The 13,277-nt window shown below is 40.9% G+C and overlaps 1 protein-coding gene across 3 annotated transcripts in view; it reads right to left on the reverse strand.

The window, feature by feature from the left end:
* CBLB (Cbl proto-oncogene B) overlaps positions 1 to 11,902 on the reverse strand; it is a 58,450-nt gene extending 46,548 nt beyond the window's left edge. Inside the window, exons 1-3 of one of the 3 annotated variants that reach the window (XR_014510571.1) lie at positions 10,958 to 11,744; positions 10,182 to 10,356; positions 1,652 to 1,902 (exon numbers count right to left, since the gene is read on the reverse strand). Coding sequence is in view for 2 of the 3 variants with exons in the window: in XM_083438318.1 (XP_083294444.1) it covers positions 1,652 to 1,902; positions 10,182 to 10,349 (419 nt within the window). In the remaining variant the exon portion in view is untranslated. Of the gene's footprint in view, positions 1 to 1,651; positions 1,903 to 10,181; positions 10,357 to 10,953 lie in introns of all 3 variants that reach the window. The other 2 variants (XM_083438318.1, XM_083438319.1) reach the window with 2 other exon arrangements.
* Positions 11,903 to 13,277: the final 1,375 nt, after the last annotated feature.

Raw genomic sequence — 13,277 nt, forward strand, 5'->3', positions numbered from 1 at the left:
AAGAAAGGGGAGGAGGAGGAATGTCCCTGTCAAATGCAAAGTAGCATGACTAACTTGCTATTTGCAGTTGGCCTATTAAAGTCAACAACAGAACCACACTTTGAGAATGAAAGAGTATCATAAGCACTACTATTTTACTATGCTCTTTAACACACACTCAAAAGTTCACACATGCTCCATTACACATAAACTCTTTATGGGTGCATTTGTTTTAAGTCAGAAATGAAGAACACCCTTTCCATAGTTTAAAAAGCTTTGAGACATTAATTTCCATTTGAATCTTCCACCCATGCTTAACATCCACGTCCCTTCACTCTTGCATGATTCCTTCACAAAGCAACATTCTTAATTATTATATTCTTTCCTGCTACTTTCTCAAGCACATACAAAACTTAACTTGCTCAGAAAATAATTTCACTCAAATGAATATATGAAGTAGCTTTTCTTGCCACTAGGATTCAAGACTAAAATACCTAGTATTAATGCCTAGTCTTTTAAATAAATGTTAAGGTCCATGACACAACTTTGGCGGGATCTCTACAGGCCACAAAGGACATGAAAGAAGAACAAATAAAATCAGAAATAAAAAAATGTCCAATAAGTACTTTTAACTGTGTGTGTTTGCAACAGTGATTAAGTCAGATTTTTTGGCGTACCATGAAGACTGTAGAATTGCTCCTGCCCTGGAGTGGGATAAACTAAGAAACCTTAGCTTCCTGTTACTTTCAAAACCAGGAATCATGTTTTTTTTTTGCTAACTATCCATGATAGCTATCCCTAAGCCTTGGTTGTTACTGGCTTGCCAATTATACAACAAACCATAATTTCTGGTTCAGATATAATGGGAAGCTAAGGCTTCCTGGTTTTCTACAACAGAGAATGTTGGGGCTATGTATCTCAATATGCTGCTTGTTCACAAGAAACCATGATAAGCCAGAAGGATTGGCTTATTATTATGATCATTGTCACCAACACCTTACTTCATGAAACCAGGAAAACAAGTGTCACATTAATATTTTGGAAGTGTTGACAAATCCAGCACCAAACTCACATTGGCTAGAAAGCATCTCCAAAACTATTTTACATAAATACTGAATGGAACTACCTCCATTCCACTTTCAAATTTCCAAATGCATAAGGGAAACATGCACCCAAGAGTCCTTCCCTGGTACCCTCAAGGTCCCTCTCCGCACTGAAATTAGACTTGAATATGCATTCTATTGAAACCAATAGAATAGGGTGCAGTGTGTGCTTGATTGCAGAGTGTGTTTGAACCCATAGCTGTTTCTCCAGTTTGCATATATGCCCATAGGTCCAAAAAGATTGGTAACCCTGCTGTTAGTTTATATGCGTCATGAAAGCAAACCTCCAACTCTGGCACTCTAAAGAGGCTATATTCCTATACAATATGAACTGTACATAAAAAGTAAGACTTCATAAGAAAACAGTTGCATCAGAAGTTCACTTAAAAGTTATGAATACTATAGAAATTTTAAAAATGCAATGAGTTACTAGTTGACCGTCAGGTCACTGTTTTCAGAAAATAAACATTATGTCCTCAAATAATTAAGTATCCAAATACTGCTGAAATATACAAATAAAGTTGTACTAGAATTGGCCATGACCAACTGGCCAAACAAAGTTTTCTTACCTGTCCTGTGATTGCTCTTCATACATCCTCTCTTTCCCCTCTTTAAAAAGTCTTATAGCCCGTTTTGATTTTTTCATGAGACTGTCAATATAGATTTTAAAATATTCATTTTCACTGAGCTGTGCAAGTTTCTGGTTGTCGTCATACTTGCTCAATATAAGTCGCAAGTGTTGATAGGTATCTGGTAAAATGTCAAGTATATAAGGTGGGCTGTTTTTCAGCTGAAGTTTGGGGTTCTGACACAGTCTCACCTAGAACCAAAGAACAATTAAATTTCACGTGAATGATAAATTATCTAAATGGATAAAACTTTATTGTATATCAAAGACAGCATCTGGAAGCATATATTTAAGCCAAAACATTGTATATTGTCCCAAGCAATCCTAGCTTTGCTGATGAAACAAGAACCATTTGATCAGGAATGCGCTGCAGACATTTGTAGCATGGAAGAACATAAAATAGCTAATTTCAAACGTACAGGAAAACAACAGCTTTCACACTCCCTCCTCCCACCTCTTCTTTCATTCCTGCAAGGAAACCCAATCTCGATTTGAAAACTAAGAATACCACATGATGTCCAAACTTGGGGGGCTGAAACATGGTTTGATCCTGGTTCAGATGTCACATGGAAATATGGCTAGTTCAAAATTAAGAACAAGTGCTTTCTAATTCCTGGTGGACAAGAAAGAAAAGTAGAGGAGTGCATGTGAACCCAATGCCCACTGCAGCTTATTCTTATACTGGGAAACGATTTCCTGTTACCTCTGAACTGATTCAAGTTGTCAAAGTGAATGGAGTTGACAAGACGAAACATTCAAATAAGAATGAAAAATATAAATCCCAAGCAACAATTGGAAGCAGTGTCCGAGACCAATGAGTTGTATATCAATTGAAGTACAAGAACTACAGAACACATAACTGATGCCAGGTTCAAGACATTAAAATTTAGGGGGGAAATTTAACAGTCTTTTAACATTGTTTTCACTACCGGTGTGACTAAGTATATTTATGAGGCAACAGCTGATGATGTCACACTATGAAAGAAAGGAGCTACCATTCGCAGAATGAGAGTTATACTCATACATGTTCAGCTTTTCATTCAAGATGCAACAATGCTGGATGCTATCCATTGCTGACATAAACTTCAATAAAGATTTTAGCAATATAAACATGTGAAAAGATATCAACAGCAGGAATGCATAAATAGAAAACTACTGAAATCAAGACTGAACCAAGACTTAAGATGAAAGGGGGAATATATATAAAACACCACTGTTAATTCTACATCCTATGACAGGCATAGGCAAACTCTGGCCCTCCAGATGTTTGGGACTACAATTCCCATCATCCTTAGCTAACAGGACTAGTGGTCAGGGAAGATGGGGATTGTAGTCCCAAACATCTGGAGGGCCAGAGATTACCTATGCCTGTCCTATGAGGATGGTCCAATACCACAAATATATGCATTAACATATATGCATTAACAATAAGCAAGAAGTCATCAGCTACTGCAATAAAAAAACTGACCGATTCAACTGTAGCTTAGTTACCAATTACAAAACATGCTCCAAACTGAGGAAACATTTATTCTGGTAGTAAGTGTTTATTAACTTTTACTGGTTGGATTTTTCTTTTCTAGTAAGTACCTAGTGCTTTAAGTAATATGTAATTAAACAACAACATGCATGCAACAAGTGATAAACATTTTCCTGACTACAACAAAATTATGCAGGAAATAAATATTTGGCCAGTTAAAATGTTAGCAAGGGTCAAATATCTGGTTCTGTGAAATTACAATATTGAGCTTTTGAGGGAGAAGAACCACAATATTTGAAGCTGCACGCTCCTGCTTCAGACTTTATGAGGATTGAGGGTGTCTGACCAGGCTTCTATGAGATCTTTGTTCCAGGCCAGTGTGGTGTAGTGGGTAGAGTGGGAAACCAAGGTGCAAATCCTCACAGAGCCACAAAGCCCACTGGGTAACCTTGAGCCACTCACAATATCTCTCAGCCTAACCTACCTCACAGTGTTAAATGGAGCTGGAGCGGAGTGCATGTGCCACCTTATACTAATAATAATAGTAATAATAGGACCTCTGAAGCAATCTACCTTAAACCATTCTTCCAAAGGGCTAACTCCATCCCAAACTGAAAATGCTAAGTCATTGCTGGAAAAAATGTAAATGACTGAAGCACTTACTTCATCTACTAACAAAATACTGAGCAGCAACCCAGTCATAGACAATGCACCCTCAGAGCTCCATTTCTAACTTTTATGTGTGAAATTTGAACACACAACTCCTCCAGCTACTCTTCTTTAAATATTCTGTAGTGTCCACAGTGGAAACATAGTCTCCTACTGGAATTAGCAGCAGCAACAATATCTGAGCACGGTGGGATTGGATATTTTACATCATACCCTAGTCAAATCATTGGTCTATCCAGTTTAGAAACTGAGATATGAAAGCTAGGAGCTAAATGGCACCTTAAACCTAGGTTATGGGCTCAACAACAGAATGTCTAGGTGCACTTTTTTATAACAAGAATACAAAGCTGAAAATGAATGAACTGCAGCTAAAATCTTATGTTCATTTTTCACATGGTCTAGTCCTCATCTGAAGACTTCAAAAAACAAAGCCATGCTTCCCCTGCCTGCCCCCCTAATATTCTTAAGAGGCTGGAAGTGGGGAGGCAGAAAAAGGTCCTCCTTTCCTTCCACTCTGCAGACAAGCCCTAGATTCTCCCTACACTCCCTTTCATTCATATAAATATATCTTTTTGGCACCAAAATGAACACATATTAAAGGCCCCTACAACTGATGGCAGAGACACCCACCTTGAGTGTTCAGTTCGCAAACCTGAGATTTAAGGGTCCTCCAATGATCCCACTCCAAAATTTGTGAGAGTGTGAGGTAGATAACTGGCTATTGTATTTCAAATTAAAAGCACATCATACATTAAAAGTACATTAAACAGGACAACTGAAACCTAAACAAAACATGTTGGGTTTAAAAGAAAAGAAAGTTTTTAGGTCCCCAATCCATGCACGTTTTACTTGGGACGAAGCCCCTCTGAACTTGGTTGGGATTTACTTCCAAGTAACAGTGGCAATTTTAATCTGAAATCTTAGGCGCAGTACTGCACCCTGAACTCAGAAACTGCTCGCATTTATGAAATTCCCGGTCGCAAAACGCGCCTAGAACAATGGGAGTTTCGGTCCCATTGAAAGTCACTGCATAGTGACTTTCAGTCAGGTGGTATTCTGAACCCTACCTGGAAAGGCCAGGGATAGAACCAGGAATTCTGTGTGCAAAGCAGATGCTCTACCACTGAGCTGTAGCCATCCCCTATTCTTACACTGTGTGCTAGCTTTCTTTTATTGTCATCCAGCCTGGAGGCCAGATGTCAAGCAGAAATGCAAGATATAAATATTTTAAATAAACAAGCAAAACATCCAAGCGGCTTTTCAAACTGTAATTAGCCTCTCCTATGTAGTGTATGCAATTTGTTTATTTCACATTATACAGTTCTACATTTGCCATCCATATAGATTTATACTGTCTGACATGTAGAACGTAGCACTGGACACAAACTTACTGAATCCAATCAAATTCAGGCAGCACAATCAAAATGCCTATTACCTGCTTACATAATAAGGTACTGAAATGAACAATAATTTGTGTAGCTTCCAAGAGTTCCAAACACTGCCTCCAAAGTTGTCTAGGGATGTTTATCTCCACCACTATCACCACCAAAAAACAGCATTAACATCTTAAGCGATTGTGCTACCATCTCTTAGGACACAGGATATCACACCATTCCTGCAAGGAATTATTAATGGCTTGTTTTAACAGACTTTTATTGCATATCTCTTATTATGAAACTTTTTAATATGGAGGTATGGACAATAATCTGTCATTTTTGTTATGAAATGCTTGGAGTGAAATATATACAGAAAAACTGCATAGTGACTATTTAGATATTTAAAAGATAAACCATCATTTTAATTTGTATAGTGATTTTTTGTAGAATATGCAATAAACTTGTGCTTATCTATCAGATCATCTGGACGATAAATAACAGGCTTTTAAATACAGCTCCAAACCAGAGAAGCCTTTGGCACTATGTGACTGAAAATGAACCATTGCAAGCCTTACCCTCATGTGCCACACACATGGGAAGGAGTTTAAAAGCTTCCACTTTCAGTTCAGTAAAATCTGATGTGCCCGTTACCTAAGGTAGTGGTGGTGGAGAGTAGCTTAATCTAACTATATTTTGAGCAAACATGATTCTGCTTTTTCTTAACTAAGCATTGGTAGAATAAGCCAAATTTCCCCAAATTTGGCCTAAAGGCTTCATTCGCAACACATGCTATGTGAAACTACAGCTTACCATTACCAGGACCACACAAACATGTGGATTCCTAGAGAGAAACTTGCAGCCACAGCCACTTTATTCCTCCCTGCACTGAGCCTTTGGCTGATTAACATTCTATGCTCTTTTAAATGTGTTTGGGGGGGGGGGGGGTTGGTTTGTTTTATTATATATTTCGTGTTTTCATTTTGTATTTTTACACTGGAATCTCCCAGGGAAGGGCAGTCTACAAATTTAATGAAGAATAATAAAAAGAAGATGCAGGTTAATATGCTTAAACTCTTTCCCCACTAAGCACATGCTATAGCTAGGAGAAAGCTTAAACACAAGCCTGGGTTTGGAAAACCCACTAAACCAAACACTTACTAAGCTCAATGTGCCAACAAAAAGTCCTGGAGATGATCAAAGAGGCTGTGAATTCCTATTTGGGAGCCCATGCATTTATGTGACCCCAGAAAGCCACAGTTCTGTTTACCATATTGTGCAAACCAAGCTAATGATCTTACTCAAAACCAACTTTCAAAGGGGGGGAGGGCGTAATAAGGGATACCATGGCTTATGTTACAATTGTACTTGGGCCAGTTAAGACTCTAATCACAAAAACAACCTCATCATATTGAGCAGTCTCTGGTATTTTCCTCCACAGAATTCTGTTGCAAGAACTGCATTGCAGGATCAAATCATAAGCTGCATTTAATTCTGGAAATGCTTTTACAATCTAGTATTTATTTTAACTATGAAAAAACATCCCTTTGCCATCTGCTAACACAAAAGATGGCTGAATAGTGTTTGTTCAAATGCATCCTCTCCACTACAAGTACCAAATACTCAACTCTAGATACAAATAACAGGATTCTAACATCATGACATCATCCTGTCTGGTATACTTTAATTTAATCTCGAGATAAAATGTGATTAACTGACAAAAGCTTAAATGGGATACATTAAGATCCAACTGAGGACACTTAACCAATGGAAGAGGGGGGTGGGGGAAGGTATAGCATCTAGACTTCCTAAAGCCTTCTGTAAAACAGACCCTATACTCTCGTGAGCAAAAACATTGGCTTGGGCCCTAAAATAAGTTAACTTAAAGAAGTCAATTTGTGACAATTCCCTTGTCACTGTTGGCAGGGGAATCCTCTGGAAAAGACAGAGGGATGAGGAAACTTTTATTTCATGAACTTCTATAAATTAAAGGGATACAAGCCATTGTAGCAAGGCTTTTAAAAATCAAGCAGTAATGATGTAAACAATGAGATCTTTCACAGTTTGCATAGTAACTGAAACAAGAAAACAACATTAGAAAGCTTTCTGAGATTTAGACCTAATACCACTTAGAGAAGAAATCTCAGGTTACATCCCTACATCTGATGAATACTGCTAATAATTTTACAATCCAAGAGTTATAGTACTGAATGCCAGTTATAAGGAATTATAGAAGTTATGTCCAAATTAAACCTTACATACACAATTTAACAATACATTAATTTTAGACCTGAATAACAGTATCTTTTTGCCATTCAGAACACACCTGCTTAAGTCTATACCCACAAGGCAACTTCCTGTTCTCCTAGATTACAGCTACAGCACACAGACACGAGTACTGTAACTAAATCTGGGCTCACTTACAGCTGTATGGATAGGGCCACTGTAATGAACTACAGTATTGTATTTAGCCATTCTATGAACCGATACTATGTTAATACTGGTCATTCATACTACTTTTGAAGTGTCAGCAAATCAGTGCTTAGGATGGGGCAACAATTGCTGCTTCAGAGAAACACCTTAAGTATGATGTTACTATAACCAAATACGGATGTATAATTCAGTAAATTAATCAGTCTGCTTCACCACTAACTGTACATATATCCCAGACAACTGTGATTGTTTCCATCATACGTTTGTTTAGCACTACCAGTTTGCTATATAAATAGGATAGAGGTAACATGCCAAGGCGGCTTGCTATTTAAAGTTATAAACCTAAAAAAAAACCTTACTTGGACATCAGTCCCATTGAAATCAGATAAATATGGTTAGCAAGATTGGCAAGATAAAGCTGTGAGGAAGTGACAGTGCTAGATATAGAAACAATGCACAAGGGATAAATGAACCTAGGTTCGCAAAGGGCAACTAAAAAAAAATCCTCATTTTCCTCCAGGAAGGCTTTTGGGAAGAAATATGAATGTAAAAAAAAGTAAATGTTAAAAATAAAATCTTAATTTAATAGAAACATGTTAAAAGCAAAAAGATATCTGCATCTTTAAACTGAATACATTAAAAAAAATCTGACCCATGGAACTCAAACAGCACAATAAGGAATGTCTACATTATCATGGCCTCAATGTATGTCACAAAACAAAGATCCACAGAGTCTGTAGAGATGTCTGCTTTGTGTTATGGATTGAGCAGCCCAACTCTAACTATTTTTTACTCAAGTTCCACTGAATCCAACTGGAGCTACTCTGGAAAGCATGGCCACAAATCAATGGTAGAGCTCATGTTTGTTATGCAGAATATTTGAGATATGATCCCTGACATTTCTAGTTAGAAGGATTATATAGCAAATGAAGTGAAAGACTCCACCTGAAAAAAGCCTAGAGAGCTACTGCAAACAGGACTGGACTAAATTGACAAATAGTATGAACTGTTATAAGGTAGACATGAACTGGTAGAAGATGTTAGTCTCAAGTAATGTCCATAGCACTGCAGCCTAAGCAATGCAATTTTCTCAGTTCTCATGTTATGGATTTTGTACTGTATAAAGCAGGCACAAAAGTGTAACTCCAGAAAGAAAAGAGGGTTGATGATCAACTTGCATGGCATAAATTATGGAAAATCTATAGGATATCTAAACTGAGACTAAAGTAACTTGCCCTAGTCAGGTAGGTAGATAAGGTATTACAGGCACACACTTTAGCCTGAATTACTGCCAGTCTTAGCAGTAGTAGTAACCTTTAAAGTTGTTCTGAAATCTCTAGGCTGGCAACACATACAATCAGAACTTGAGTTCCAAAGAAGTTTATTTCTAGACTTCAACACCAGGAATCAAATGTGCGACTTTTATGCAATACATTAGTCTTGAATTCCAAGTTAAGGCTTGATAATAATTGTAAAAGGCCTAAGAATCAGTTGTGGCTATTTAAGCATCTTCATTGAGACATTTACTGCTTGACAAATGAAAGTTCTATTGCTCTCTCAATAAACGTTCACTTCAAAGTTGTAAGAATTCCACCTAGTTATATGCAATAATATTCTTTACCTATATAGAAACTTCATATATTCATTGTAGGTGAAATACCAGCCATAAAGCCATGAGTAAAGACTATTCTTTTGTTTTAAGAATTTAATGCCAACTGATGTTGCTTGTTGCTTGTTGCGTGAAGGATTAAAAAGAAAGCCATCAATCATCCTCATAGCCAATGCTGCACACTTAATTAAATATCTGTCCTGTTGCCTTAGTAATGAACCATATTTTTCTGCAGTGAGAAAAGGGATGTTGCATACAACTTAGTAGAAGTTGCAATGACTAAACATGCTAACTATTCTACAACAATATTTAACAAAATAAGTGATTCCGATTCAGATACAGGTTAACAGATAATTTTTGAGTCGTACACCATGCCTTCATGGTAAACAGATCTCCAATAACTATTCAAGAAATCACATAATACATTTTAAGGAACCATTAAAATTGAAAGCCAAGGCCATTAAGTTTTGTTCATTCCTACTAGAGAAAGCAGGATGTTTTTTATTCCCCTAAACTGCAAATTGAACTGCATGCATATGATTAACGTAAGAGTGCTTCACAACTTGATTACCTTAACTGAAGTTTCATTTTCAAGAAGATATTGTAACAACATGCTCCAGTGGGGAACCAAAGAACATTTGGTTCACAGGAAACAAGCTGCTTATTCACAACCCTACAAATCTCTACTATTTAAAGAACTGTGCTTATCAAAAGGTACATTTAAAACAAATGTATTTTTCCCTCTTCTGTATTAAGGAGAAAACATGAGCCACGGTTAAATGGGGATCTGCCATAAATGTGAAAACACTCACTCTTTCCAAACAAGGACACAAACTGATCTGACCATACATGTACACATATAAATAGTCTTGACTATTTTCTGGTACAAGGACTCAACTGACAGACTCACCACTTTATCCATTAATTTCCAAGTTTTTTCTACAGTCCTGCGATCAGCAGCTGCTTGCTTGGGGGGGCCAACTGCATCCTGAATAGCATCAATGAAGCCCAGAATACGCCCTTTGCGGGGGTTTCCTCCTCGGCCACCTGGGTTCCGGCCGTTGAGGGAATTGGCCATCTGGGATCTTAATGTTGTAAGAAAAAGAAGAGTAATGTATAATATCATGAAATTTCCTCACCCAAACTGACACCCACACCCCACCTTCAGCTAATCACCAAAGGGCAAACACACAGTATAGTGAAAGACCAGGTTAACTTTTGATTATAAGCCCCCCTCCCATCACCCACCCATGGTAACTTTTAGTCAGAAGGAAATGATCTTTGATGGATCACGTCATACACAGTCACTGACGGTACCTTAGCACAACTTATGGAAATATACCGCTTTAACAATCTTTCCAAAAAAACAACCACCCCACACCACCGATTTTACCCATCAACTTCCTTAATACCTTCAAAATTTAAAGTCACTGGTGAACAGTGATAAACACTCTCCTCCGTTTTTTAAGTTCATGCTTTGTCTCCCTCCTACATGCTCTCATAGATAAATGATTAATGTCCACACATGGTTTGCAAGGGCCACACAACACCCAATACCTAACCAAGGCACTGGTGGTGGTTGTTTTCAAGTGGCAAGTTCCCAAACACCAAGTCTGGGTGGGGTGGGGATTTAAAACAAATAAATACAATAAAATCTCTTATGCCAGCTACATTCAATATACCTACAAGTTAGCAACCTGGAGCGATATTTGTAGATATGTATTCTTAAAGTGTGGTTTTTAGGGGGGGAGAGGTGGGGGGGGGGGAAGGAAAATCCAAAGGAAAACGTTGCTAGTTTTTGTAGATCCCAACTCTCTCCAAGGTCAGTTTCAAGCAGCAGCGAAGTCCCCCCTCACGGGAAATGTCGGAGGGGTCGGGGGTGAAGAAAGAGGACCCCCAAAAAGCAGCCCCTGACGAGTCTCTCTGGCCCCCTCACTTTGTTCCCTCTCTTCGCGGAGCCTCCCGTCCACCTTCAGGCACACGCCATCCCTCGGCGCAGCCCGCCTTATTAAATCCCAGCAGTTTTCCTGGTTCCGGTTGCTCGTCGGGCGCTTTCTGTCCCTCGCAGCAACAGCAGCGGCCGCCGCCGCCACACGACACTCTCCCTTCCTCGAAGCCTCGTCCCCCGCCCGGAGCCTCAGGGGCGAGGACTGCAGCAGCACAGCCAACAAAGAGGACGGGACGCCGCTCCCCACCACAGTCTGTGCCGTCGCTGGGGCTCCTCGGGGAAACATGGGGGGCTAATCCGTCCCGGCGGGCCCGTCGTCGTCGTCGCCGCCGCCGCCGCCTCCTCAGCAGCAGCAACAGCCCCGCTGCCCTCGCTCATCGCTCTGCCCCGGTGAGGGGCGTGCGGGGGCGGCGCTCGAGGGGCCGGGCCGGGCGGCGCTAGGACCCGCCCGCAGCCGAGCCCTCCTCGGGAAGAGGCGAGCGAGTGGGCAAAGAGCTCGTGCAGCCGGCGGCACCGCGCCTGCGTACTGTGAGGGAGGAGGGGGGCGCCTCTGTCTCTCTCTAACGGTGCTAAGGTTCAATTCCCTTGACATTACCCAATCAAAGGTGAGCGCGCGACTGCTGATGGGGGGGGGGGGAGTCAGGAGGAGGAAAGAAAAGCCCAAGCTGACAACTTAGTAAGGCTCCCCCCCACACACACCCCGCCCAACTTTAAGAATTCTGGGGGCGGGGAGGAGGGGGCAGTTTGTTGGTCCTCCAGTTCCTGACTGATAAGGATATAGGCCAATAAGAGGACGGAGAAGGACTTCCGGCGCTGGGGGGGTGTTTTTCCCCCTTCCCTCCTCCTCCCCCGACTGTGATTCATGAATCGGGCCGAGAGAGCCAAAGGAACTTCGTCTCCGGAAAGTATACGGGGGTCTGTGGGAGTGAGGAAAGCAGGTGAAAGAGGACCGAGGAGGCCGGCGAGGGGGGGCGGTATGATAGAGACAAGGAAATGTATCCGGTTTTTGAGGCAAGGGAGGCTCATGGGAATAGGAATAGGCACCGCCTCGGGGGGAGTCTGGATACGGAGTGTTACGTAAGGACCTCTGCGTGTTTCTTTGCTCCGAAGTAAGCCCTTCCACCCCGGATTCAGTAGCGTGTTAGCAGGCCTACCCCACCCCGGCGATCGTACTGGTTCAGGTTCCGCGCGCAGTTTAATCCTAAACACGTTTGCTCAGAGTTGGTTTGACGCTCTTCCCAGGCACACTCAGCTTGCAGGGCTTCGCTTCGCATTAGGATTGCGGGGCACGAAAACCGCAGCAAAGCAACTCGACCTCGGGCGCATTTACTGGGAGGTAAGTGCCGCTGAGGTCAAGTGGGCTTGCTTCCCGAGCAAAACTAGCACGTCAGTTTTCAACATTTCCTTCCCTCCCATCTGTTCCAGGCGACATCAGGCTGCCATCCTGTCGACATGCCCTGGGGAGTAAAACCCAAACTCTCAGCAGTGCCTACTTCTGAGGAAACAGACATGCACAACCTTGTTTGCCGCCGAAATCACCCTAGGTCTGCCTGTCAATCAATGGCTGAGGTGACCTGCACATCGACTTGGAAGTAAGCCCCACTAAATTCAGCAGGGCAACTTTAGAAGTGTGCACTGCACAAGTTTCACTGCTCTCCATAGAACAGCATGCGTGGTTTTTCCCAATGTCTCTTGTTACTTGATCTCGCCCACCAAAGTTAATAGTGTGTGAATTCAAAAAGGGCACTTTGAAGCAATGCTTTTTACTCACAACAACCCAGAGTTAGAACAAAGTGCCAAAAGGGTCATTACAGAAGGAGAAAATGTTTTCATTTAAAACATAATCTGTGGTATTAAAGAATTCATCATAACAAGTAATCCGTTTACTGTGAGATACAATTAATACTATAGATGTTGACCATTAGATGTCAGAGTGCCATTTTCACATTTCCATGTGTTATGGTGTCCTAGACCAAAACCAGGTAAGTGAAGCACTGGGCTCTGGGGAGGAGGCACAAGGGCCCTGACAGGGTCCTAGAGTCCTCACATCTCCTTCTC

This window comes from Podarcis tiliguerta, assembly GCF_965153285.1.
Source record: "Podarcis tiliguerta genome assembly, chromosome: 4".
In the NCBI taxonomy this organism is placed as follows: Eukaryota; Metazoa; Chordata; class Lepidosauria; order Squamata; family Lacertidae; genus Podarcis; species Podarcis tiliguerta.